The 24,122-nt window shown below is 45.0% G+C and overlaps 1 protein-coding gene across 1 annotated transcript in view; it reads left to right on the forward strand.

Moving 5' to 3' along the window:
• Positions 1-8,170: 8,170 nt before the first annotated feature.
• Positions 8,171-24,122, forward strand: part of LOC111965086 (protein C-mannosyl-transferase DPY19L1-like) — a 17,337-nt gene continuing 1,385 nt past the window's right edge. Inside the window, 20 exon segments of the mRNA XM_023989077.2 lie at positions 8,171-8,541; positions 8,859-8,883; positions 9,034-9,121; positions 9,301-9,438; positions 9,535-9,655; positions 10,988-11,081; positions 11,220-11,277; positions 12,204-12,295; positions 14,656-14,755; positions 15,332-15,409; positions 16,730-16,816; positions 16,937-16,996; positions 17,411-17,491; positions 17,679-17,780; positions 18,152-18,223; positions 19,149-19,228; positions 19,386-19,410; positions 19,765-19,884; positions 23,739-23,766; positions 23,769-23,912. Coding sequence (XP_023844845.1) covers positions 8,298-8,541; positions 8,859-8,883; positions 9,034-9,121; positions 9,301-9,438; positions 9,535-9,655; positions 10,988-11,081; positions 11,220-11,277; positions 12,204-12,295; positions 14,656-14,755; positions 15,332-15,409; positions 16,730-16,816; positions 16,937-16,996; positions 17,411-17,491; positions 17,679-17,780; positions 18,152-18,223; positions 19,149-19,228; positions 19,386-19,410; positions 19,765-19,884; positions 23,739-23,766; positions 23,769-23,912 — 1,837 coding nt within the window. The 5' untranslated portion in view covers positions 8,171-8,297.

Raw genomic sequence — 24,122 nt, forward strand, 5'->3', positions numbered from 1 at the left:
TGGCTTTTGAAGATTTTAGAAAGCAAGGCAGGATGGATGTAGGTCTATACCAGTTTGGGTCTAGAGTGTCTCCCCTTTGAAGAGGGGGATGACCGTGGCAGCTTTCCAATCTTTGGGATCTCAGACGATACGAAAGAGAGGTTGAACAGGCTAGTAATAGGGGTTGCAACAATTTCGGCAGATAATTTCAGAAAGAGAGGGTCCAGATTGTCTAGCCCAGGATCCAGATTTTGCAGCCTTTCCAGAACATCAGCTGTCTGGATTTGGGTGAAGGAGAAGCGGGGGGCTTGGGCAAGTTGCTGCAGGGGATGCTGAGCTGTTGGCCGGGTAGGGGTAGCCAGGTGGAAAGCATGGCCACCGTAGAAAAATGCTTATTGAAATTATCGATTATCATAGATTTATCGGTAGTGACAGTGTTTCCTAGCCTCAGTTGGGAACCTGGAGGAGGTGCACTTATTCTCCATGACTTTACAGTGTGTCACGCCCTGGCCTTAGTTATCTTTGTTTTCTTTATTATTTAAGTTAGGTCAGGGTGTGACATGGGGGAGTATGTGTTTTGTATTGTCTAGGGTTTTTTGTATGTTATTGGGCGCATGTTTAGTCTAGGTGTATGTATGTCTATGGTTGCCTAGATTGGTTCTCAATTAGAGACAGCTGTCTATCGTTGTCTCTGATTGGGAGCCATATTTAGGCAACCATAGTCATAAGGTAGTTGTGGGTGATTGTCTATGTCTATGTGTAAGTTGCCTGTGTCTGCACTTGTCATTATATAGCTTCACGTTCGTCGGTTTGTTGTTTTGTTTAGTTTGTAAGTGTTCTTCGTCTTCGTTGATTAAAATATGTTGTTATTTCACGCTGCGCCTGGTCCTCCTCTCTTTCACGTAACGACGATCGTGACAGAATCACCCACCAAAATTGGACCAAGCAGCGTGAAAGAGGAACAGCGCTTTGTGAGGAATGGACCCGGGAAAAGGATGAGTGGAGAACAACCTGGGAAGAGATAGACAGGTGGGGCGATCGATCCAGAGAAAGTGCCGGAGCCCGCCTGGGATTCGCTGGAGCATGCGAGGAGGGTTACAGGATAATGGAGTTGGAGAAAGGAGCACGACGGCGCGGTAGGAAGCCCTCGAGGAAACGCCAAAAGTTTCTTGGGGGGGGCACATGGGAGTGGTGGCGAGTTCAGATAGAAGACCTGCGTCAAACTTCTCGTGCTCACCGTGAGGAGCCGAAGAAGGAACCAGAGCCAGTCGGGCTGATATTGGAGGTGAGCAATGGGAATGATACAGAGACTGTAAGGATTTAATGGGGAGTTTGGGAGAGAGTGAAATGAGGGGCTGCTTGTGTTGGTGCTTGAGGCACAACATCCACCCACAGAGCGTGTGCGGGATGTATGTTACCTGAGTCAGCTCTCCATACTCGTCCTGAGGTGCGTGCTAACCGTCTGGGAATGACAGTGCCAGTCCCACGAACCAGGCCTCCTGTGCGCCTCCCTAGTCCTGCACCTCCTGTAGCAGCCCCATGTACTAGCTCTCCTGTGGCAGCCCCTCGTACCAGTCCTCCGGTTCCGGTACCACGCACCAGGCCTATAGTGCACATCGACAGTCCAATACGCCCTGTTCCTCTTCCCCGCACTAGCCTTGGAGGTGCGTGTCCCCAGCCCGGTACCACAAGTTCCGGCACCACGCACCAGGCCTACTGTGCGCCTCAGCCGGCCAGAGTCCTGCCATCTGCCATGCCGTCTGCGCTGTCCGCCTGCCCAGCGCGTTCTGAGCTGCCCGTCTGCCCAGCGCCACCCTCGCCTGCCCGTCTGCCAAGCGCCATCTGAGCTGTCTGTCTGCCCAGCGCCGTCTGAGCCCCCCGTCTGTCCTGAGCCGTCAAAAGCCGCCCGTCTGTCCTGAGCCACTAGAGCCGACGTCAGTCAGGAGCCGCGTAGAGCCGGCCGCGCCGTCAGGAGCGGCCCAGTGCCGCCGCCAGTCAGGACCTGCCAGAGGCGCCAGTCAGCCAGGAGCTGCCAGAGCCGCCAGTCAGGCCAGGACCTGCCAGAGCCGCCAGTCAGCCAGGACCTGCCAGAGCCGGCAGAGTCCGCCAGACCTGCCAGAGCCCGCCGGTCCACAGGAACCTGCCAGAGTCGTCAGTCAGCCAGGAACTGCCAGAAGTCGTCAGTCAGCCAGGACCCCAGAGTCGTCAGTCACCAGCGACCTGCCAGAGTCGTCAGTCAGCCAGACCTGCAGAGTCGTCAGTCAGCGGAGCTGCCAGAGTCTGTCAGTCACCAGGAGCTGCCAGAGCTCGCCCGCCAGTCATGAGCTGCCCTCCCAGTTATGAGCTGCCTTCCAGTATGAGCTACCCTCCAGTCATGAGCTGCCCTCAGTCATGAGCTGCCCTCCAGTCCGGAGCTTGCCATTCAGTCCGGAGGCTGCCCCTCAGTCCCTCAGTCCCCAGTCCCTTCAGTCCGACTGCCCCTCAGTCCGGAGCTGCCCCTCAGTCCGGAGCTGCCTCTGCGTCCAGTGGCGCCCTCTAGGATGGTCTTCAGTCCAGGACCGCCGTAAGGGTCCTCGCTCCCAGAGGCGCCACCAAAGCGGGTATTGACTATGGTGGAGGGGGCCACGCTCCCCGCACCCCTCCCCTTCTATGTCAGGTTTTGCGGCCGGAGTCCGCACCTTTGGGGGGTACTGGTCACGCCTGGCCTTAGTTATCTTTGTTTTTCTTTATTATTTTAGTTAGGTCAGGGTGTGACATGGGGAGGTATTTGTTTGTATTGTGATTTTCTATGTCTATGTGTAAGTTGCCTGTGTCTGCACTTGTCATTATATAGCTTCAGCGTTCGTCTTTTGTTTGTGTTGTTGAGTTTACTCATGGGATGAGGTCAATATCCTTCCAGAATACCCGGACCAGGTTGATTAGAAAGGCCTGCTCGCTGAAGTGTTTTAGGGAGTGTTTGACAGTGATGAGAGTGGTCGTTTGACCGCGGACCATTACGCACTCAGGCAATGAGGCAGTGATCGCTGAGATCCTGGTTGAAGACAGCAGAGTGTATTTAGAGGGCAAGTTGGTCAGGATGATATCTAGAGGGTGCCATGGTTACGGATTTAGGGTTGTACCTGGTAGGTTCTCTTGATAATTTGTGTGAGATTGAGGGCATCTAGCTTAGATTGTAGGACGGCCGGGGTGTTAAGAATGTCCAGTTTTAGGTCACCTAACAGTACGAACTTTGAAGATAGATGGGGGCATCAATTCACATATGATGTCCAGGGCAGAGCTGGGGCTGAGGGGTCTATAACAAGCGAAACGGTGAGAACTTGTTTCTGGAAAGGTGATTTTTAAAAGTAGAAGCTTGATTTTGTTGGGCACAGACCTGGATAGTATGACAGAACTCTGCAGGCTATCTCTGCAGTAGATTCCACCTTTCGCCCTTTTGGCAGTTCTATCTTGTCGGAAAATGTTATAGTTGTAGATGGAGTAACATAGAACTTTACAATGACATGTCTAATGACTGTCTCATAGACCTCCACTGTGGCCTCACTTGCTTCATGAGAGCACAGTGACCTTAATGTTTTCTGGGCTAAAGGCTGATACCTCTTCTTTTAGGCTGATATATAGTGTGTCATTTATTATCACTCCTGTTATCTCTCCATCAGCAACCATGCAGGTGAGGCAGGCTAGTGCTTTGTCCTAGGAAAGAGGGAATACGAAACATGGAGGTTGAGGTTGCCAGTGGTATTTACCAGGATTAAGACGAGGGCAAGGGCTCCGTAGTCAGCCTGAACGGTGTGACTGTTACATGCCACAAGCTGCCATGAACAACCACAGGACCAGCTGAGCTCTTGTAACCGATTGGCTTCAAACCTGGTTTGTTTGCTTTCTGCACTCTAAAGTCAGGTTTTGTTCACATGCAGTAAGAGACAGAGATCAGGACTGGAACGTTGTAAAGGCTGGAATGGACAGCAGTAGTTGAAGCTTTCAAAAGTGGTCAACAAAGTGGTCAACATACAAAAGCCGAGCAATAAGAAATCCCTTTTCTTCAGGGGATCATAGACAAACTCTGGACCTACGCACCGTCCTCTCCCTTCAGACCACCCATTCACCCTAAACCCCTCCTCTCTCCTCCCCTTGGGTGAGTGACAGAGTTCTGTGACGACAACCCCACGACACCCCTACCTCTACACACACACACCACACACCCATGCACTGATTTGACAGCCGCTCCCTCTCATTCAGATTGATGCTGTGTTGCGGCCCAGCCCCTGTAAGAGCCTAATTGAATTGGTTTCCAGAGAATACTAATGAGGCGTAATGTTGAGATAACTGATACCCAAAGAATAAGTGATCATTGACAGCATGTGTTTCTTGTCAGTAATAAACATGTCACGGAAACAGGGAGCCAGTTGAATTTCCTCTGAAATTCTGTCTCACCACACGCACAGCATGCAATACATTTTATGGTTTAGTCCTGTAACTAGTGACTAAGTAAACGGGTTGCGAACTTGCACTGCTGAAATGACATATGTAATCCTATAATATGTTGTGTATTATATTTAATAATTTGACTGTCAAGATGTCACTATAGAAACCTCTAAAAGCTATTTTTTTTTAGATGCCACAGACTGACACACGCACACACTGCTTGTGATCACAGATCTCTTCCCACTGTCCCGTGGTTACTTTGGCACCCATGGGCTGCCTTGGCCCAGATGCCTCCCTCAGTTCTCTGGCTGCTCCATATGGTAGATGTTTGTGTAGTGGAGACTTGGGAGAGCTTCAGTGCTCTGAAAGCTCAATACATAAACACTGGTCCCAGATTCACACTTCAGACTGCCGACTGTGTGCTTACCTACTGGACCAACCAAAACCAGCCCTGCTATCATTTAATCTAGGGAGCCGGACTGTTGTGGAGAAGGGAAAAAGCTAAAAAGATGACATGGTAGCATGAAACTCTAAAATTCTCATGAAAGACTCCAATGGGACAATTATTTGTAAAACCAAGATGGCCAACAATTCCGAGAAACGGAGACCCAAACGCCCTTCCTCTTCCCAGCACGGCATTTAGCCTCGGCATTGGGCGGCCGGGCCGGGGGCGGCTGGCTTCAATTACCCCGGGACAGTCAATAGGAGGTGTCATCAGCCACACTACACTGCACCGAGCTGTCCTGCCCGCACCACCAAAACGCCTGCTCCCTGTCCACCTCTACCCCCACTCGCCCTCCTTCCAGCCAGCCCAGGCCAGCGGGCGCTGCTGCAGCGCTCTGTTTGGTAAAAAAACAAATTCCCTCAGTGTGGCCGCAAGCTGAGCTAACAGCAGAGCAGTTTTCAATGACTCGTCCCATCCCCCCAGTCCCCCCACCCCCAACCCACGCCCCTGTTTCTGAGTCCTGATGGGCACTCTGCCCCTGTTATTGTATTTAGGCTCAGTCTGGCACCCATGAATCAATCAGGGGCCCAAGAAATGCCACCCTGAGCTTGGCATTGGGATAGGGGAGGCGGAAAAGGGATTTGGGTGCAATGTTGAAAGCTTGGCATGTAGGGGCCTTAGTTAGGGTATCATGTGATATATACATGCGTCTGTGAAGGCGTGGCTTTGGCCAGGCAAGGGAGAGGACTGGGGCAGACTGGTGATGTAAGAAACTGAGGTGCTCCAAAGAAAACTGTTCCAAGGTGGAGTAACAATAAGCATCCTGTCACGTGTATGTGGAGGTCAGTGATAGGGTGTTGGAATGGGTTCGGGACGTTATCTCTTATCTAAATATATCTATTAGCCTATGTGTATTCACTGTTATTGTGCTGATATTGTTATCCAGAGTTTATTCAGTTGTTCCATGGGCCAATAAGGCTAAACCCTAAAAGGTACATTTTATGCCATTGAGGTCCACATAGTCCATGTACTCTTGTTTAAACTTTTTGATACATTGCTTGCTCTCTAGAGAGTTCTAAGAACCCTTTTGGAACCCTTTCTAAGAATGTAGGACAACATTCTGAGGCTTGCTTACYTTGAAGGACATTAGAATACTCTGAGGCTCAGCACCCTGATAGCCTGTCAGCATCAGAACAACATTCCCTCATTCTGCACCTGTACCAGGCAGGCCTCTGTGTGGGCCGGTCGGGGTCCTCACTCCTCTCTCTTCCTCAGCCATGTTTCCCAGAGAAAGCAGGAGGCTCCTGAGTCCCAGGGCCAACACYACGGAGAACACCAGGGAAAATAAACAGAGCGCTTCCCTCCTGCCCCTCATCCTCTCGTCCCACTCACCCACCAGCCACCGCCCCCGCCGAGAAAGAGCGCACCAAGCCGACGTGTTTGTTTGTGGAGATGGTGAGAAGCTGTCATGATGTCATCACRAGAAGGCAGCTTTTCCCTCTAGTGCTCTCTGTCCCTTTCCAAGCCAAACAGATGAGATCAGATCATCTTTCTTGATGTTCCTGTCTGTGTGACCAGCCACCKTTACTCCKCTCCGCTGCAGCTTTGGRAACCATMTCTCTGTCCTCGAGGGTTGRCGCGGCCYCAGASTGGCTCTAAAGATACACAGTTAATCTGGTCACCTGGCATAAAMGTGGTATCTCTGGTATGACAGCAAATATAGTTCTGCACATTATTGGTCAGTTATTTTATCTGATAACCTTCAACCAAGAACATTTTGTATCTAGAGGAAGGCATCTTGATCAGTCCAAGATTAATCTGAAGACTTATAATGAAATAAATACATTTAATTAACCATAATTGAACCATTGTGATCACTACATCAGATTTATTCAAATTAAAAAACTTGAAAGAGCGATAACAAAAAGGTAACACAAAAGTAGCACAAATGATTTAATACTACATGTGTCCATTAAACTCTCATAAAGTAGTAGTGTATATAGTTTTGTAGTCAGCTACTTGTGTGAGATACAGAGGCCATTAGGAATAAATTATCAGGTCAGACAGTACATGTGTAATAAATGGAATGCCATTTTGGCTAGTTTAGTGGCACACATGAACGTTCTCAATTCATACCTGAAACTGTAGGGACACCTAGTGGTTAAAACCAAGACAAGTGTAAACCAGCAAGCATTGCCTTGCTGGTGAAGGGATGCCATTACTGTAGTTTGTCAATTTCTGGAAAATGTAGTGGCATGAGTAATGCAAATGTAAACCTATGCTTTACATTCATAATTCACAGGGAAATATCCTGGGGCTCTGTTCACAAACACAAACAGACCCCACAGAGCCCCAGAACAGCAACACAATTAGACTCAACAAAATCATGAGAAAACAAAAAGATAGTTATTTGACACATTGGAAATAATTTWWAAAAAACAACAGAGCAAACTAGAATGCTATTTGGCCCTAAACAGAAAGTACACAGCAGKAGAATACCTGACCACTGTGACTGAGCCAAATTTAAGGAAAGCTTTGACTAGGTACAGACTCTGTGAGCATAGCCTTGCTACTGAGAAAGGCCACCTGGCTCTCAAGAGAAGGCCGGCTATGTGCACACTGCCCACAAAATGAGGTGGAAACTGAGCTGCACCTTCTAACCTCCTGCCAAATGTATGACCATATTAGAGACACATATTTCCCTCAGATTACYCAGATCAGAGGGAAATTACACAGATCCACAAAGAATTCGAAAACAAACCCKAAAACAAACTCTGATATCTACTGGGTGAAATACCACAGTGTGCCATCACAGCAGCAAGATTTGTGACCTGTTGCCACAGAAAAGGGCAACCAGTGAAGAACAAACACCATTGTAAATACAACCCATATTTATGTTTATTTATTTTCCCTTTTGTACTTTAACTATTTGCACATCGTTACAACACTGTATATAGACATAATATGACATTTGAAATTCCTTTATTCCTTTGGAACTTCTGTGAGTGTAATGTTTACTGTTAATTTGTATTGTTTATTTAACTTTTGTTTATTATCTACTTCACTTACTTTGGCAATGTTAACATATGTTTCCCATGCCAATAAACCCGTAAAATGAATTGAAATMGACAGAGAGAGACCGAGACAGAGAGGGGGGATTCTGCTGACATGTGCCACTGTCGCATTAGGATTATATTTACGTTAGAAAAACAAAATTTTGAACTGAAGCGTTCTAGCTACCAACTGACATACATGTATGTGTGTTACCATGGCTACTAACGCATGCAGTCTGTATTAACTCCAGTTGGGGGCGAACATTTCAAAGATTTGTGCAGTGAACACATCATCACTCAGGTAGCTAGGTGTAGACCCTGYGCGGTGGATAGAAGGTACCCATCCAGTTARTTCTACAAAACGTATTTCACAGCCGAAGATTTACGATTATGAAAACATGGTCGTAAAAACTAGAAAACAAAACGTGAAGGATCAACCGCCGCAGCCCAACGTCGACGACAGAGACAGGAGTCCGRTTGTATCGCCAGGCARKMGGAAAAGTAGACGAGCAGGKAAAGGCACCCCTTTCAACAGCTTGCTTCACAATAYGAATGGACTATTTCCTGGGTTTTCATTCATCAGAAGTAAGCTTGGCCTTACTCCGTCTGCTTTTGTGAAACTCGGAATCACTCTGGTTCTTGGTAAGTGTCACACAACACATATACTGTAGCTAGCTAGTTAGTTAGCTAACGTTACCAGTACTGTAACGATGTTGCTAACGTAGCTAGACAGCTTACGTTAGCTAGCGCTAGCTCAAACAGCACAACCACGACGACAGCTAACGTTACTGAGGTTGCTGGTCATTGGTGGCTAGCAAATGATGATAGCCAATTTAACGTTACTGTAGTTAGCTAACGGTAATTATATTATTAACTAGCTGGCTAACTAATATTAGAACAATGATTAAACCCCACAACTTTCTTAATATCATTAACGTTTCTCTGTATTTTCTTTATAGCTGCTCTGGCTGGGTATTTACATTGGTAAGTTAAGTAACTAACCTCAGTCTAACAACATTTCAGGTCACTGACATGCACTTCAAAGTCTTGAATGTTTCCTGTGTACATTGATTGTAGATAACTAACGTTGGCTAGTTAGCTAGATGTCCTAAAGCCTATTTGTTGTTTCTGTAGGTACCATCTCTCACGCCTCTTTGAAAATGACAGACACTTCTCACATCTGTCAGGACTGGAAAAGGAAATGGCATTTCGGACAGAAATGGTAAGTCTTGTGTTGTTGAAAGACGAAACGAATGAAATAATGATGACCTATTCTATGTGTGTGTGTGWWACTGTGTCTTGCAAAATCTTAGGCTTGTTTCTGTAGRAGGCCATGAGCCAATACCTGATAAGGGCTTTTGTGTTAGAATTGAATCCAATTGTTATATGATCCTGTTCTAGGGCTTATACTACTCCTACTTCAAGACCATCATTGAGGCCCCAACCTTTCTCAACGGTCTTTATCTGGTCATGAATGATCGGCTTACAGAGTACCCACTGGTTATAAACACACTGAAGAGGTTCAATCTCTATCCAGAGGTAACATTTGTGGAAATGGACATCCTTGGCATTTGATTGGACAACAGACTTTGTTGAGGGTCTTCATGCTGAAATCCTTCCTCCACTGCTCTCTAGGTGGTCTTGGCCAGCTGGTACAGAATCTACACAGATATAATGGAATTCTTTGGACTCCCCACCAAGATGTGTTGGTCCATCAATAGAGGAGAGGGTATGGCTGCAGTGGACGGCTGTGAAGGTACCAATGCAGTCTTTTTGGACCTGAACACACACACACACACACACACACACACACACACACACACACAACTCTCTAGGCCGGATGCAATCAAACCAGCTCTATGGGAAATCATAAAGAAAATGAGTGTTATCCCTGTGCCACCCAGCTGCAGTGGTTCATCTGAAATATTAATTGTAAAAACCTCATTATTGCTGCATATGAAATTGAAAGTTGGCATAACACCAGTGTTCCGCTCTGTAGAGAGAACTGCTTGAAGACACAAAGCCAATCTGTTTGATTTTAWTTTCAACATATATATATTCCACTGCACTGGATCAATGTTATTTTTCTTAATTGTGGTTTTCCAAATGTGTAAGTTTGACTGAATACCAGTTAATTTCAGGAAAATAGAGGTCTGTGTCTCTCAAAGGAATTCCATACAGTTGCTTAGCTTATGAATAATTGCAATCCGTGAGGCTATTTCTTGCTTTCGTTGCATTTTAATTAAGCTGCTGCACAAAGGGAAAGCTTTGTTTTCTTATTTCACATAACACATTTCACATGTATCTGGGCCAACTTCAATGAAATCTATGAATAAGGGGGAGGTGTTTTGTAAGGGGGAGGTTGTTCCCCTTTTCTACTTGTTGAACTGTTCTCTTGATTTGTCATTGGCACTTCATAGCATGTTATATGCATAGTACTTCTCAGTGTTATATAGCCAAGACTGGCGCAAGTTACACTTCTTTCTAATTAAAGGTTTAAAGGTGTGAATGTGAATTATTAAAGTGTGAATTATGTGAAAGCACTCTCTCTATGTAGTTTGAAGGTGCTGTTGTACATGTAAGTGCCGCCTGCCTTTTGTTCCTGTTTCCACAAGCTGAGTGCGCAGCAAATTAGAGCAGACTCAGAATAGCCCTTTATCCTCAGCAGTTCTATGGTAGTGAAATGAAAGAAAGCCTCCCACTTCAGGAAAGCATTAAGAAGGCGACTCACTGAAGGCTTCAATGTTTCRATTAGGCCTATGTCTTTCACTATGAGCGAGCCATGTGTCAGGTATCAATCAATATTACATCATGCTTTCAAGCATCTTATTTTGAGCCATTCCATCAGTCGACTTAACATTTTCTGAAAGTAAGTTAATTTGTTTGGTACAGTAATACAACAAGCAAACAATATTCTCACTTTCATTTTTGTCCAGGACTTCAGGCCATGGCCATAGAATAGCATATAGTATTTGAATAGAATCTCTGGTCATGAGAATCAGTGTTTTGAAGTTATGGTCTTTGGCTATTCGAGYTCCTTGCCATTGCCAGCCTCAATCCTAATAGTCTCTCTGTCTGTGTGTGTCAGGTATGGGTGACCCTGCATACTTCTACGTGACCTTTGTGTTCCTCCTCAATGGTCTGATGATGAGTCTGTTCTTCATCTACGGGACCTACCTCAGGTAACTTAACCTTTATCCTCCTTTGATTCTGCATCGGTTGGGCTCAGATTAAGACTTCAAAGTCATTTTGTCTCTTTAATGTTCTAACAAAGACTGCTAAAATAAGAAAGGATGAATTTTCTCCCTTCCTCTCTCTAGTGGCAGTCGGCTCGGGGGTATGGTCACGGTGCTGTGTTTCTTCTTCAACCATGGAGAGGTGAGTTTGTACCGTACAGAACCGTGGAGGTAGACTGATGAGGGTGGAGATGGGGGATGGATACAACCATAAGACCATGGTGCTTGCCTACGGAGCTGTGAGGGGAACGGCACCTCCGTACCTTCAGGCTCTGATCAGGCCCTACACCCAAACAAGGGCACTGCGTTCATCCACCTCTGGCCCTGCTCGCCTCCCTACCTCTGAGGAAGTACAGTTCCCGCTCAGCCCAGTCAAAACTGTTCGCTGCTCTGGCACCCCAATGGTGGAACAAACTCCCTCACGACGCCAGGTCAGCGGAGTCAATCACCACCTTCCGGAGACACCTGAAACCCCACCTCTTTAAGGAATACCTAGGATGGATAAAGTAATCCTCTTAACCCCCCCCCCCCTTAAAAGAGTTAGATGCACTATTGTAAAGTGGTTGTTCCACTGGATATCATAAGGTGAATGCACCAATTTGTAAGTCGCTCTGGATAAGAGCGTCTGCTAAATGACTTAAATGTAATGTAAATGTACCAATGCAGGCAGCCATCAAAAGGATATCTGTCTCAGCCAGTATCAGACAGGCTGAGTAGTTGCTCTATTGTATTATTCACACCAATCGATTACTGACATTTCAATCATACTCTCCTCTCCCCAGTCGCCACCCACTTGTCTCCTTTACCTTCTCAGTCTGTGCTGGTTTCACGCAGAAGTGTGAATGTATCCGAATCATTATTATAGGAGCATTGGTGCAGTGTGGGGTGTAGGATGAAAACTAAATGTACTGGATGAGATTACTGGATGCATTTTTATGTACAAATAGCTTTTCGCAGTTGTCATTGATTGCGTAGCGGTACAGAAAAATCCCCTCCTACGCAGCAAGTGTTGTCGCAAAATAAAGTAGGATTGTGTTTGTTTGTATGTGTGTGTTTTCTGTGTCTCAGAGCACCCGGGTCATGTGGACTCCGCCCCTGAGGGAGAGCTTCTCCTATCCCTTCCTGGTCCTACAGATGTTACTCCTCACCCACATCCTCCGGTAACTCACCATCCCTCTTTTCCTTTCTCCTTCCTTTCTCTCCTTCTCTTTTCAATACTCTCTGGCTGCCTCTCATGTGGTAGTGATATGTAATGTAAAGCAGCGATTCTAACTGGTGCTGGAGAGGTCGACCGATTATGATTTTTCAAGACCGATATCGATTATTAGAGGACAAAAAAAACGGATACCGTTAATCAGACGATTTGTATATATTTTTGTAATAATGACAATTACAACAATACTGAATGAACACTTTTGTTTTAACTAATTATATACACAATAAAATAATGAAACATGCTCAATTTGGTTTAAATAATGCAAAAACACAGTGTTGGAGAAGAACGTAAAAGTGCAATATGTGCCATGTAAAAAAGCTAACATTTAAGTTCCATGCTCAGAACATGAGAACATATGAAAGCCGGTGGTTCAATATTCCCAGTTAAGAAGTTTTAGGTTGTAGTTATTATAGGAATTATGACGCGTCGACTATTTCTCTATACCATTTGTATTTCATATACCTTTGACTATTGGATGTTCTAGTAGGCACTTAAGTTTTGCCAGCCTAATCTCAGGAGTTGATAGGCTTGAAGTCATAAACAGCGCTGTGTTTTAAGCATTGCTAAGAGCTGCTGGGACAACGCAGTAAAGTTTGAATGAATGCTTACGAGCCTGCTGCCGCCTACCACCGCTCAGTCAGACTGCTCTATCAAATCATAGACTATAATATAATAAACACAGAAATACGAGCCTTTGGTCATTAATATGGTCAAATCCGGAAACTATCATTTCGAAAACAAAGCATTTATTCTTTCAGTGAAATCAGGAACCGTTCCGTATTTTATCTAACGGGTGGCAACCCTAAGTCTAAAATATTGCTGTTACATTGCACAACCTTCAATGTTATGTCATAATTATGTAAAATTCTGGCAAATTAGTTCGCAACGAGCCAGGCGGCCCAAACTGTTGCATATACCCTGACTCTGCGTGCAATGAACGCAAGAGAAGTGACACAATTTCCCTAGTTAATATTGCCTGCTAATATTATTTTATTTGAACTAAATATGCATATTTAAAAAATATATACTTCTGTGTATTGATTTTAAGAAAGGCATTGATGTTTATGGTTAGGCATATTCGTGCAACGATTGTGCTTTTTTCGTGAATGCGCATTTGTTAAATCACCCCCCGTTTGGCGAAGTAGGCTGTGATTCGATGATAAGTTAACGGGGACCGCATTAATTATATGCAAAGCAGGACAAGCTAGTTAACCTAGTAATATCATCGACCATGTGTTAACTAGTGATTATGTGAATATAGATTTATTTTTATAAGATAAGTTTAATGCTAGCTAGCAACTTACCTTGGCTCCTTGCTAGACTCGCCTAACAGGTGGTCAGCCTGCCACACAGTTTCCTCATGGAATACAATGTAATCAGCCATAATCGGCATCCAAAAATGCAGGTTACCGATTGTTATGAAAACTTGAAATCGGCTCTAATTAATCGGCCATGCTGATTAATCGGTCGACATCTAGTYCTGGCCGTCTCCAACAAATTTTGGTTGTAGAAGGTTTTTGATAGTTTGCGGCTGTCTGAGTAAATTGTATTTATTTTTGTATTAAAAAATACTCCAGTCTGAACTTAAACCAGGTAGATAGCGTGTAGAAATGATCATGTACTTACATGTTTTTATAATTTAATCCCGGAACACCTTTTCTTAAATCACAATATTTCAATATAGAGCTATTAGCAGCACTATTTTGGTAGATTTTTGTGTTCTCAAGCCAGTGAGGTGACTTTTTATTAACATTCTTCATCAAGAATACGTGCAAAATGTAATTATTGACAATGAAAGAGGTGGTTGTGAATGTTGTTCCCTTGTTATATAATTGCTACATTAACTATCAATATACCATAGCTTTTTTTTTTTCAAGATTGGATTTGGCGATTCTTTATCGCGGTGCGAATATTGAGTTGTGACTGAGACAACCTAGTTCAATTTGGATCCCGAGGCAAAACCATGGGAGAACCACTGATGTAGATTATATGGAAAGCTCTGCAATTGTTATGATCTCAATTCATTGTGGTCCAGATATCTGGTTTGTAAAGCTTGATGTTGGCAATACCAAGGTTGTTGGTTCCGTTCCCGCATTGATCACATTTTGTATTCACTCTAATTCACTTGGAGTCAAAGTGTCTGCTCTTCAACCCCTTTAACTTGTTTTCTAAAGCTGTGAGTGGGCTTGGCGGCTGATACATTCTATCTAGAGGCAGCCTGAATGGGAGTGTCAGTGTGTGCCTGTGTTAATGGATTTCCGTACCTCTTGCCTCCTGCCCTTTTCCACATCTATCTCTCCAAAGGACACGCAACCCCAGCAGAAAGGCCATGTGGGCGTTGGCCATCTCCAATTTGTGCTTCATGCTGCCCTGGCAGTTTGCCCAGTTCGTGCTGCTTACCCAGGTAAGAGAAAAAGAGGGAGAGATAAATATAGAGAAGGGTGGAGGCTGTGAGAGGAGTGGAGAAGAGGAAGACAGAGTGAGGAAGAGATGGGGATAGAGTGAAGAAGGGAGGCTGTGAGAGATAGAGAAAGAGACTGAGCAAGGAGAAAGAGAGATTGAGAGAAAATGAGAAGAGTAAACTGGTAAAGGGACATTGTAAGAGATGGAGAAGAGGATAACAAAAAAAGAGCAACAGACAGTGAAAAAGGAGGGAGCTTGTGAGACAGATGGAGAAAAAGACTAGAGGAGGTGGGGAGGCAGACAAGCGTTTAAGGTTAGTCTCACACAAACAGGATCTGCTGGCATCTTTGCTTAGCAACAGCTTTGCTATCAGTCTGGCTAGATTACATTAGCAAGTGTCCCTCTGCTAGCTAAGTAGAGCCTTATATATGGGGATTTTACCACAAACGGTAATCTAAGTACTTATAACATCAATGTGTTGTGCTCGAAAATAAGCATGCACCCTTTATTGCAATCATTTCAAGGTTGTTGTATACACTACTTATTGCTTGTGTTTAAACTTGACTACTTGTTTCAGGTGGCCTCGCTCTTTGCCTCGTACATCCTGGGATACATCAGCCCCACCAAAATGCAGTCCCTCCTAGTGACACACATGGTAAATGTATTTTCTGGTTCCTAACTAACCTGTACTTGTGGGCGTGCATCGTAAAACAGGGCTGTGCGTTCTGCCAAGGAGTGTGTTTTGGTCCGTAGCTACATTACTCCTCTCCACCACAGTTCCAGTTCTCCTAATGCTCTAAGCAACACAGGCTGTTAGTGTGGCTAGCGTAGGGAGCTGGGGTCAGTGTGCTGGGGAGAGAAGAGGCCCTTTGTATTAAGATGATGCTGGAAATTTGTGTCGGAGGAGGAGAGAAGAAAGGACATATGGCTGTGAATAATTTATCCGCCTGGCAAGAAGTGGCAGCGTGAAGAAAACGGGGACACACAGGCTTGTGTCCTCGACGACTTATAGCATTTTTAAGCCCACTTTGGCTGTAACAAGTTTGGTGTGCGTGTCAATGTGCCATGACAACAGTAAAAATAAAAAAATATTTAATAAAAAATAATACTTTCACACACAACTCTTTTGATAGTCCCAGTCGGTATTAGATTGAATGTTGCAGCCCTGCCCACCTGTGGGGGAAAACAACCTGTGGTTGCCTAGGTTACCCCATTGGCTCACAGCTGAAACGTAACCTTTTTCAAATGCAATTTCCTTGTTGTCAACCTGTTTTAGTCAATTACAAAACTACATTTAAAAAAGTACAACGTGTCTAAAGATTACTTTTCAAAATTGCCTGCTCCCGAGCGTTCTCACTACTGAGAAAAACATATTGTAGAGTTCCCTCATACACGTTTTCATGAGGGTGCTAATAGCCACGTGAGTGCTACCGACCGGCTACCAGAACATTAAGCTAGCCAAGACCAACAACACAAACAACGGGCTATAACGGACTATACAGCTTCAAGTAGTAGCATTAAGACTGTGACTGAAAGCTTCACGCTTTCCGTTGGGGTAAGTGGAGTTACAAACGGACTCTACTAAACAAGTTAAATGTCTTTGAATGTGATAATGTTTTCCACACACATACTGTAGCTTACTTGGACACTGGGTCCCCATATTTCCACTGTCCTACACCGAATAGCCTGAAGCCATAGGGCTCTTCTGGCATGCTCTATTTCCCTATGTGGAAGCATTGCGAACCGTCTGGATTTTTGACCTGGTTACATGTACATTGAACAACACAGCAGGTTTTCTGCATTTCTTTTTCTGTATAACAAATCTATGACGAAGTTGTCTCTCGCACTTGAGGTCAATGGGAAAGAATGTTTGTTTTCCACAATTTGTAGGCGTGGTCAAGGGGAATTCCTTATTATTATGTGAATATCGACTCGGACTATGTCACAACTTCTTTCCGCCCCACTCCATCTCCAGATCACACTTGCCGTGTGCTTTGTTCTGATGTTTGGAAACTCCATGCTGCTGACATCATTCTACGCCTCCTCGCTGGTCTCCATTTGGGTGAGCTGGACTAGCACTCTCCTCATGCTTTCAATGTGTAGAGGATGTCTTTTATGTTAATAAGCATGGTGTGATGTTGAAAATGGTATGGTGTTGAAATCAGTTCCTTCCTGGTTGCAGGGAATAATTGCCCTGCGGGACAAATTTGCAGGAGCCTTCAAACCTGGCCTCATCACATGGGTAAGAGGTGTGTGTGTGTGGACATGTTTAACTATACTTGTGGGGACCAGAAGTCCCAACAAGTATAGTAAACAATCAAAAACTGGGGACATTTTGCCGGTCCCCACAAGGAAAAAAGTATATTTCTAGAGGGGTTAGAATTAGTGTTTAGGTTAGGGAAAATATGATTTTGAATGGGAATCAATTGTGTCCCCACAATGTTAGTAAAAGAAGACTGCGTCTGTCTCCTGGTTGACTTGTCTGTCTGCTCTCAGGTCATGCAGGGCCTGGTATGGGTTGTCTCCACGGTCATTCTCAAGTCTGTCTCTTATACACATCTAGATGTGTATAAGAGACAGGATTTTGTGTGTCCCCACAATGTTAGTAAAAGAAGACTGCGTCTGTCTCCTGGTTGACTTGTCTGTCTGCTCTCAGGTCATGCAGGGCCTGGTATGGGTTGTCTCCACGGTCATTCTCAAGTTCATGCTGTCAGCCATCTTTGGAGCCTCTGATGATGTAAGTCTTTGAAAATAGCCCTGTGCATTTGAAACAAAATGCCTTACATTTTGGTGCCTTTTCTGGAAGAATCACTGTGCATTTTGAAACAAGCCATCACTCAAAAGTATGATAGTAATAAAAGTAAATAGGAATATGCTAACTGTATTTGAAATTGCAGCTACTTTTACAACAATTTCTCTTCCAGGCTCACATCAGTAGCTTAATAAAGTCCAAGTTTACCAGCTACAAGGACTTTGACACCATGATGTATACCTGTGCTGCTGAGTTTGACTTCATGGAAATTGAGGTATGAAAGACACTTGGCCGTATTTGGCATAGCAACATGCCACTAGTGTTAGAAGGCATCCTTTCATAGTCTTTTTTAAATTTGACCTTTTATTTAACTAGGAAAGTCCGTTAAGAACAAATTCTTATTTTCAATGACGGCCTAGGAACAGTGGGTTAACTGCCTTGTTCAGGGGCAGAATGACATATTTTTTACCTTGTCAGCTCGGGGATTCGATCTTGAAACCTTTCGGTTACTAGTCCAACGCTCTAACCACTAGGCTGCCTGCCGTCCCATTTGGCAGCTCATTTTGTAAAGGTCGTGTGTGGTATGTGTCAGAAATAACCGTTTTTCTCCAGTCGATCTGACGTGTGTAACATTGCTCTTCTCAGACCCCACTGCGCTACATCAAGACACTGCTGCTTCCCATCAACATGCTGGTGGTTGCTGTCATAGCAGGACGGGTAAGACTTAATTTGTGTGCCATACACCAGGCACTCCACACAATCCACTGTTAGAGAACAAGGCAGGCATCCTTGAAATGTCATTTCTCCCGTTCTGCTTTTGACATGCCTGTTGAGCTCAATTTGTCATATTTGAGGCAGGCTTGACAAACGGCAAGATAATTATGTTCCAAAAATATTCAAGAATCTCCTCGAGCGTGTCCAAATGTGTCAGTTTGATCTAATTGTGTGTCAAATGCAGAATTAATAAGACGAGTGCGGGCCTCCCGAGTGGCACAGCGGTCGAAAGCACTGCAGTGCTTGAGGCGTCACTTCAGATCCGGGTTTGATCCCGGGCTATGTCGCAGCCGGCGGCAACCGGGAGTCCCTTGAGGCAACGCACTATTGTCCTAGCAACATCCGGGTTAGGGGAGGGTTTGGCCGGCCGGATGTCCTTGTCTCATCGCGCTCTAGCGACTCCTTGTTGCGGGCCGGATGCATGCACGCTGACATGGTCGCCAGTTGTACGGAGTTTCCTCCAACACATTGGTGCGGCTGGCTTCTGGGTTATGCGAAGCAGTGCTGCTTGGCAGGGTTGTGTTTCGGAGGACACGTGGCTCTCGACCTTCACCTCTCCCGAGACTGTACAAGACTAACTACCAATTTAGATATCAAGAAATTGGGGAGATAAAGGGGTAAAGAATTATTATAATAAAAKATGACGTGCCATTTTGATTCTGTTTGACTTGCTTTGCTAGTGAAGAAATGGAGGGCTTCTAAATAGTGATACTGGTAGAAATGAAAATGGTTAATTATTTGCTGTGAGTATGCTCACTGTTAGCATATAATAGAAGGCGGAATCATCCTGGTCAACGTTATATCCCTTCTGAGGTTCGTCTTTTTAAAAATTTGTGACACTGTTTGTCCCTTCTCCTACTCTGCGCAGACCATCCAGGATGTTGTGAGGTTCCTGAGGGAAGGAGAGAAGTATTCTGTCAAACCTGAAGACGATGACGACGATGAACAGTGAGTATATTTCCCCTGTCCTCTGTTGTAAAACTCACCCTCTTAACAGCACAAGTCAAAAGGCAAACTTCCATGTGCATTTTGCCCATTCATTCCTATAAAGACAACACAACTTAACATTTTGACAACTCATAACTTTTTTTCACATTTTTCACAGCCCAGAAATGTTGGCAAAAGGAGAGGTAAGCAAGCATCCTGATTTCCCTGAATGTTACTGCTGTGTACACCGTGCCCGAGTCTCCTCACGCCATATGATTCAAGCCTTCTTTTTTTTCTTAAATGCGGTAATGTTCATCTGCTTCAGCTACAATAGTAATGATCGTCTAAGTGATTTTCATAACCTGCATACAGAGGCAATTTTCTCCTGCCAGTTAAATTGCTCACTTTATTACCACTTCTAGCTCTAACCATTTATTTATCTCGCTTCCTCCATCCATCCCTCCCCCAATCTTGTTCTCTCCCTGTGCCCTTCAACCCTCATTCTCTACCTGGGCTCTTTCTCTCTATGTATCTCTCTTTCTCTGTCATGGTGTCAGCTGGTGTACCATAGCCTACAGTTGATAGCGTTTGCAGTGCTGGCGATGCTCATCATGCGTCTCAAGCTCTTCCTCACGCCCCACATGTGCATCATGGCCTCCTTGATCTGCTCCAAACAGGTCAGTCCCTGACACGACACGACGAGATTATCACAACACATTTAGCACTGACACCACACACATACCGCAGATTTTTTTTTTAGTTTACCTTTATTTAACTAGGCAAGTCAGTTAAGAACAAATTCTTATTTTCAATGGCGGCCTAGGAACAGTGGGTTAATCACACTTGCCGTGTGCTTTGTTCTGATGTTTGGAAACTCCATGCTGCTGACATCATTCTACGCCTCCTCGCTGGTTTCCATTTGGGTGAGCTGGACTAGCACTCTCCTCATGCTTTCAATGTGTAGAGGATGTCTTTTATGTTAATAAGCATGGTGTGATGTTGAAAATGGTATGGTGTTGAAATCAGTTCTTCCTGGTTGCAGGGAATAATTGCCTGCGGGACAAATTTGCAGGAGCCTTCAAACCTGGCCTCATCACATGGGTAAGAGGTGTGTGTGTGTGGACATGTTTAACTATACTTGTGGGGACCAGAAGTCCCAACAAGTATAGTAAACAATCAAAAACTGGGGACATTTTGCGCGGTCCCCACAAGGAAAAAAGTATATTTCTAGAGGGGTTAGAAATTAGTGTTTAGGTTAGGAAAATATGATTTTGAATGGGAATCAATTGTGTCCCCACAATGTTAGTAAAAGAAGACTGCGTCTGTCTCCTGGTGACTTGTCTGTCTGCTCTCAGGTCATGCAGGGCCTGGTATGGGTTTGCTCCACGGTCATTCTCAAGTTCATGCTGTCAGCCATCTTTGGAGCCTCTGATGATGTAAGTCTTTGAAAATAGCCCTGTGCATTTTGAAACAAAATGCCTTACATTTTGGTGCCTTTTCTGGAAGAATCACTGTGCATTTTGAAACAAGCCATCACTCAAAAGTATGATAGTAATAAAAAGTAAATAGGAATATGCTAACTGTATTTGAAATTGCAGCTACTTTTACAACAATTTCTCTTCCAGGCTCACATCAGTAGCTTAATAAAGTCCAAGTTTACCAGCTACAAGGACTTTTACACCATGATGTATACCTGTGCTGCTGAGTTTGACTTCATGGAAATTGAGGTATGAAAGACACTTGGCCGTATTTGGCATAGCAACATGCCACTAGTGTTAGAAGGCATCCTTTCATAGTCTTTTTTAAATTTGACCTTTTATTTAACTAGGAAAGTCGTTAAGAACAAATTCTTATTTTCAATGACGGCCTAGGAACAGTGGGTTAACTGCCTTGTTCAGGGGCAGAATGACATATTTTTTACCTTGTCAGCTCGGGGATTTCGATCTTGAAACCTTTCGTTACTAGTCCAACGCTCTAACCACTAGGCTGCCTGCCGTCCCATTTGGCAGCTCATTTTGTAAAGGTCGTGCTTGTGGTATGTGTCAGAAATAACCGTTTTTCTCCAGTCGATCTGACGTGTGTAACATTGCTCTTCTCAGGACCCACTGCGCTACATCAAGACACTGCTGCTTCCCATCAACATGCTGGTGGTTTGCTGTCATAGGCAGGACGGGTAAGACTTAATTTGTGTGCCATACACCAGGCACTCCACACAATCCACTGTTAGAGAACAAGGCAGGCATCCTTGAAATGTCATTTCTCCCGTTCTGCTTTTGACATGCCTGTTGAGCTCAATTTGTCATATTTGAGGCAGGCTTGACAAACGGCAAGATAATTATGTTCCAAAAAATATCAAGAGATCTCCTCGAGCGTGTCCAAATGTGTCAGTTTTGATCTAATTGTGTGTCAAATGCAGAATTAATAAGACGAGTGCGGGCCTCCCGAGTGGCACAGCGGTCGAAAGCACTGCAGTGCTTGAGGCGTCACTTCAGATCCGGGTTTGATCCCGGGCTATGTCGCAGCCGGCGGCAACCGGGAGTCCCTTGAGGCAACGCACTATTGTCCTAGCAACATCCGGGTTAGGGGAGGGTTTGGCCGGCCGGATGTCCTTGTCTCATCGCGCTCTAGCGACTCCTTGTTGCGGGCCGGATGCATGCACGCTGACATGGTCGCCAGTTGTACGGAGTTTCCTCCAACACATTGGTGCGGCTGGCTTCTGGGTTATGCGAAGCAGTGCTGCTTGGCAGGGTTGTGTTTCGGAGGACACGTGGCTCTCGACCTACCTCTCCGAGACTGTACAAGACTAACTACCAATTTAGATATCAGGAAATTGGGGAGATAAAGGGGTAAAGAATTATTATAATAAAAAATGACGTGCCATTTTGATTCTGTTTGACTTGCTTTGCTAGTGAAGAAATGGAGGGCTTCTAAATAGTGATACTGGTAGAAATGAAAATGGTTAATTATTTGCTGTGAGTATGCTCACTGTTGCATATAATAGAAGGCGGAATCATCCTGGTCAACGTTAATCCCTTCTGAGGTTCGTCTTTTTAAAAATTTGTGACACTGTTTGTCCCTTCTCCTACTCTGCGCAGACCATCCAGGATGTTGTGAGGTTCCTGAGGGAAGGAGAGAAGTATTCTGTCAAACCTGAAGACGATGACGACGATGAACAGTGAGTTATTTCCCTCTGTCCTCTGTTGTAAAACTCACCCTCTTAACAGCACAAGTCAAAAGGCAAACTTCCATGTGCATTTTGCCCATTCATTCCTATAAAGACAACACAACTTAACATTTTGACAACTCATAACTTTTTTCACATTTTTCACAGCCCAGAAATGTTGGCAAAAGGAGAGGTAAGCCAAGCATCCTGATTTCCCTGAATGTTACTGCTGTGTACACCGTGCCCGAGTCTCCTCACGCCATATGATTCAAGCCTTCTTTTTTTTCTTAAATGCGGTAATGTTCATCTGCTTCAGCTACAATAGTAATGATCGTTTAAGTGATTTTCATAACCTGCATACAGAGCAATTTTTCTCCTGCCAGTTAAATTGCTCACTTTATTACCACTTCTAGCTCTAACCATTTATTTATTCTCGCTTCCTCCATCCATCCCTCCCCCAATCTTGTTCTCTCCCTGTGCCTTCAACCCTCATTCTCTACCTGGGCTCTTTCTCTCTATGTATCTCTCTTTCTCTGTCATGGTGTCAGCTGGTGTACCATAGCCTACAGTTGATAGCGTTTGCAGTGCTGGCGATGCTCATCATGCGTCTCAAGCTCTTCCTCACGCCCCACATGTGCATCATGGCCTCCTTGATCTGCTCCAAACAGGTCAGTCCCCGACGCCATTCAACATGACACGACCCACTCACATGACACGACGCCACTCAACATGACACGACGCCACTTATCAACATGACACGACGCACTCAACATGACACGACGCCACTCAACATGACACGACGCCACTCAACATGACACGACGCCACTCAACATGACACGACGCCACTCAACATGACAGACGCATCAACTGACACGACGCCATTCAACATGACACGACGCCATTCAACATGACACGACAATGACACGACGCCACTCAACATGACACGACGCCACTCAACATGACACGACGCCCACTCAACATGAACGACGCACTCAACATGACACGACGCCACTCAACATGACCACGACCACTGCACTGACCCACTCAACACGACTCACACGACACGACTCAACACGACACACTCAACATGACACGACTCAACACGACACGACTCAACATGACACGACTCAACACGACACGACTCAACACGACACGACTCACACGACACGACTCAACATGACACGACTCATCGCAACTCGGTGAGATTCAACACACACAACACAATTAGCACTGTCACACACAGATACCGCAGAGTACATAACGTTACAAAAGATGGCTCACAACACCACTACCACTAGAGACCTCCATCACAGATACACTGCAGACCAGTGTTCTCTGTGATGCTCATGTGTTGTCTGTCTGTGTCAGTTGTTTGGCTGGATAGGGGAGAAGTTCAAGTCCACGTGATGGTGTTTGGCATCTTGTCCATCATGGCCATGCAGGGTGCGGCCAACCTGCAGGCCCAGTGGGGCATCATGGGAGAATTCAGCAACCTACCCCAGGAGCAGCTGCTGGACTGGATCAGAGACAACACACAGCCCAGTGAGTAACGTCTTCATCCTACTCTGAAACCAGAGGCTCGAGATAAACACACTTTAAAAAAAAATCATTCTAAATGGCATCCTTCGTTATGGAATTGACTGATCTGACTAGGTGGATTGGTGAAAGCCATTGGCTGGTAACCTCACTTTCAGGTATCCAGTCCCTTTCAGATCAGTGATCATGACCCATGCCTCTGGTGGAGCTCTTCCC

This window comes from Salvelinus sp. IW2-2015, linkage group LG6.1 (assembly GCF_002910315.2).
Source record: "Salvelinus sp. IW2-2015 linkage group LG6.1, ASM291031v2, whole genome shotgun sequence".
Classification (NCBI taxonomy): Eukaryota; Metazoa; Chordata; class Actinopteri; order Salmoniformes; family Salmonidae; genus Salvelinus; species Salvelinus sp. IW2-2015.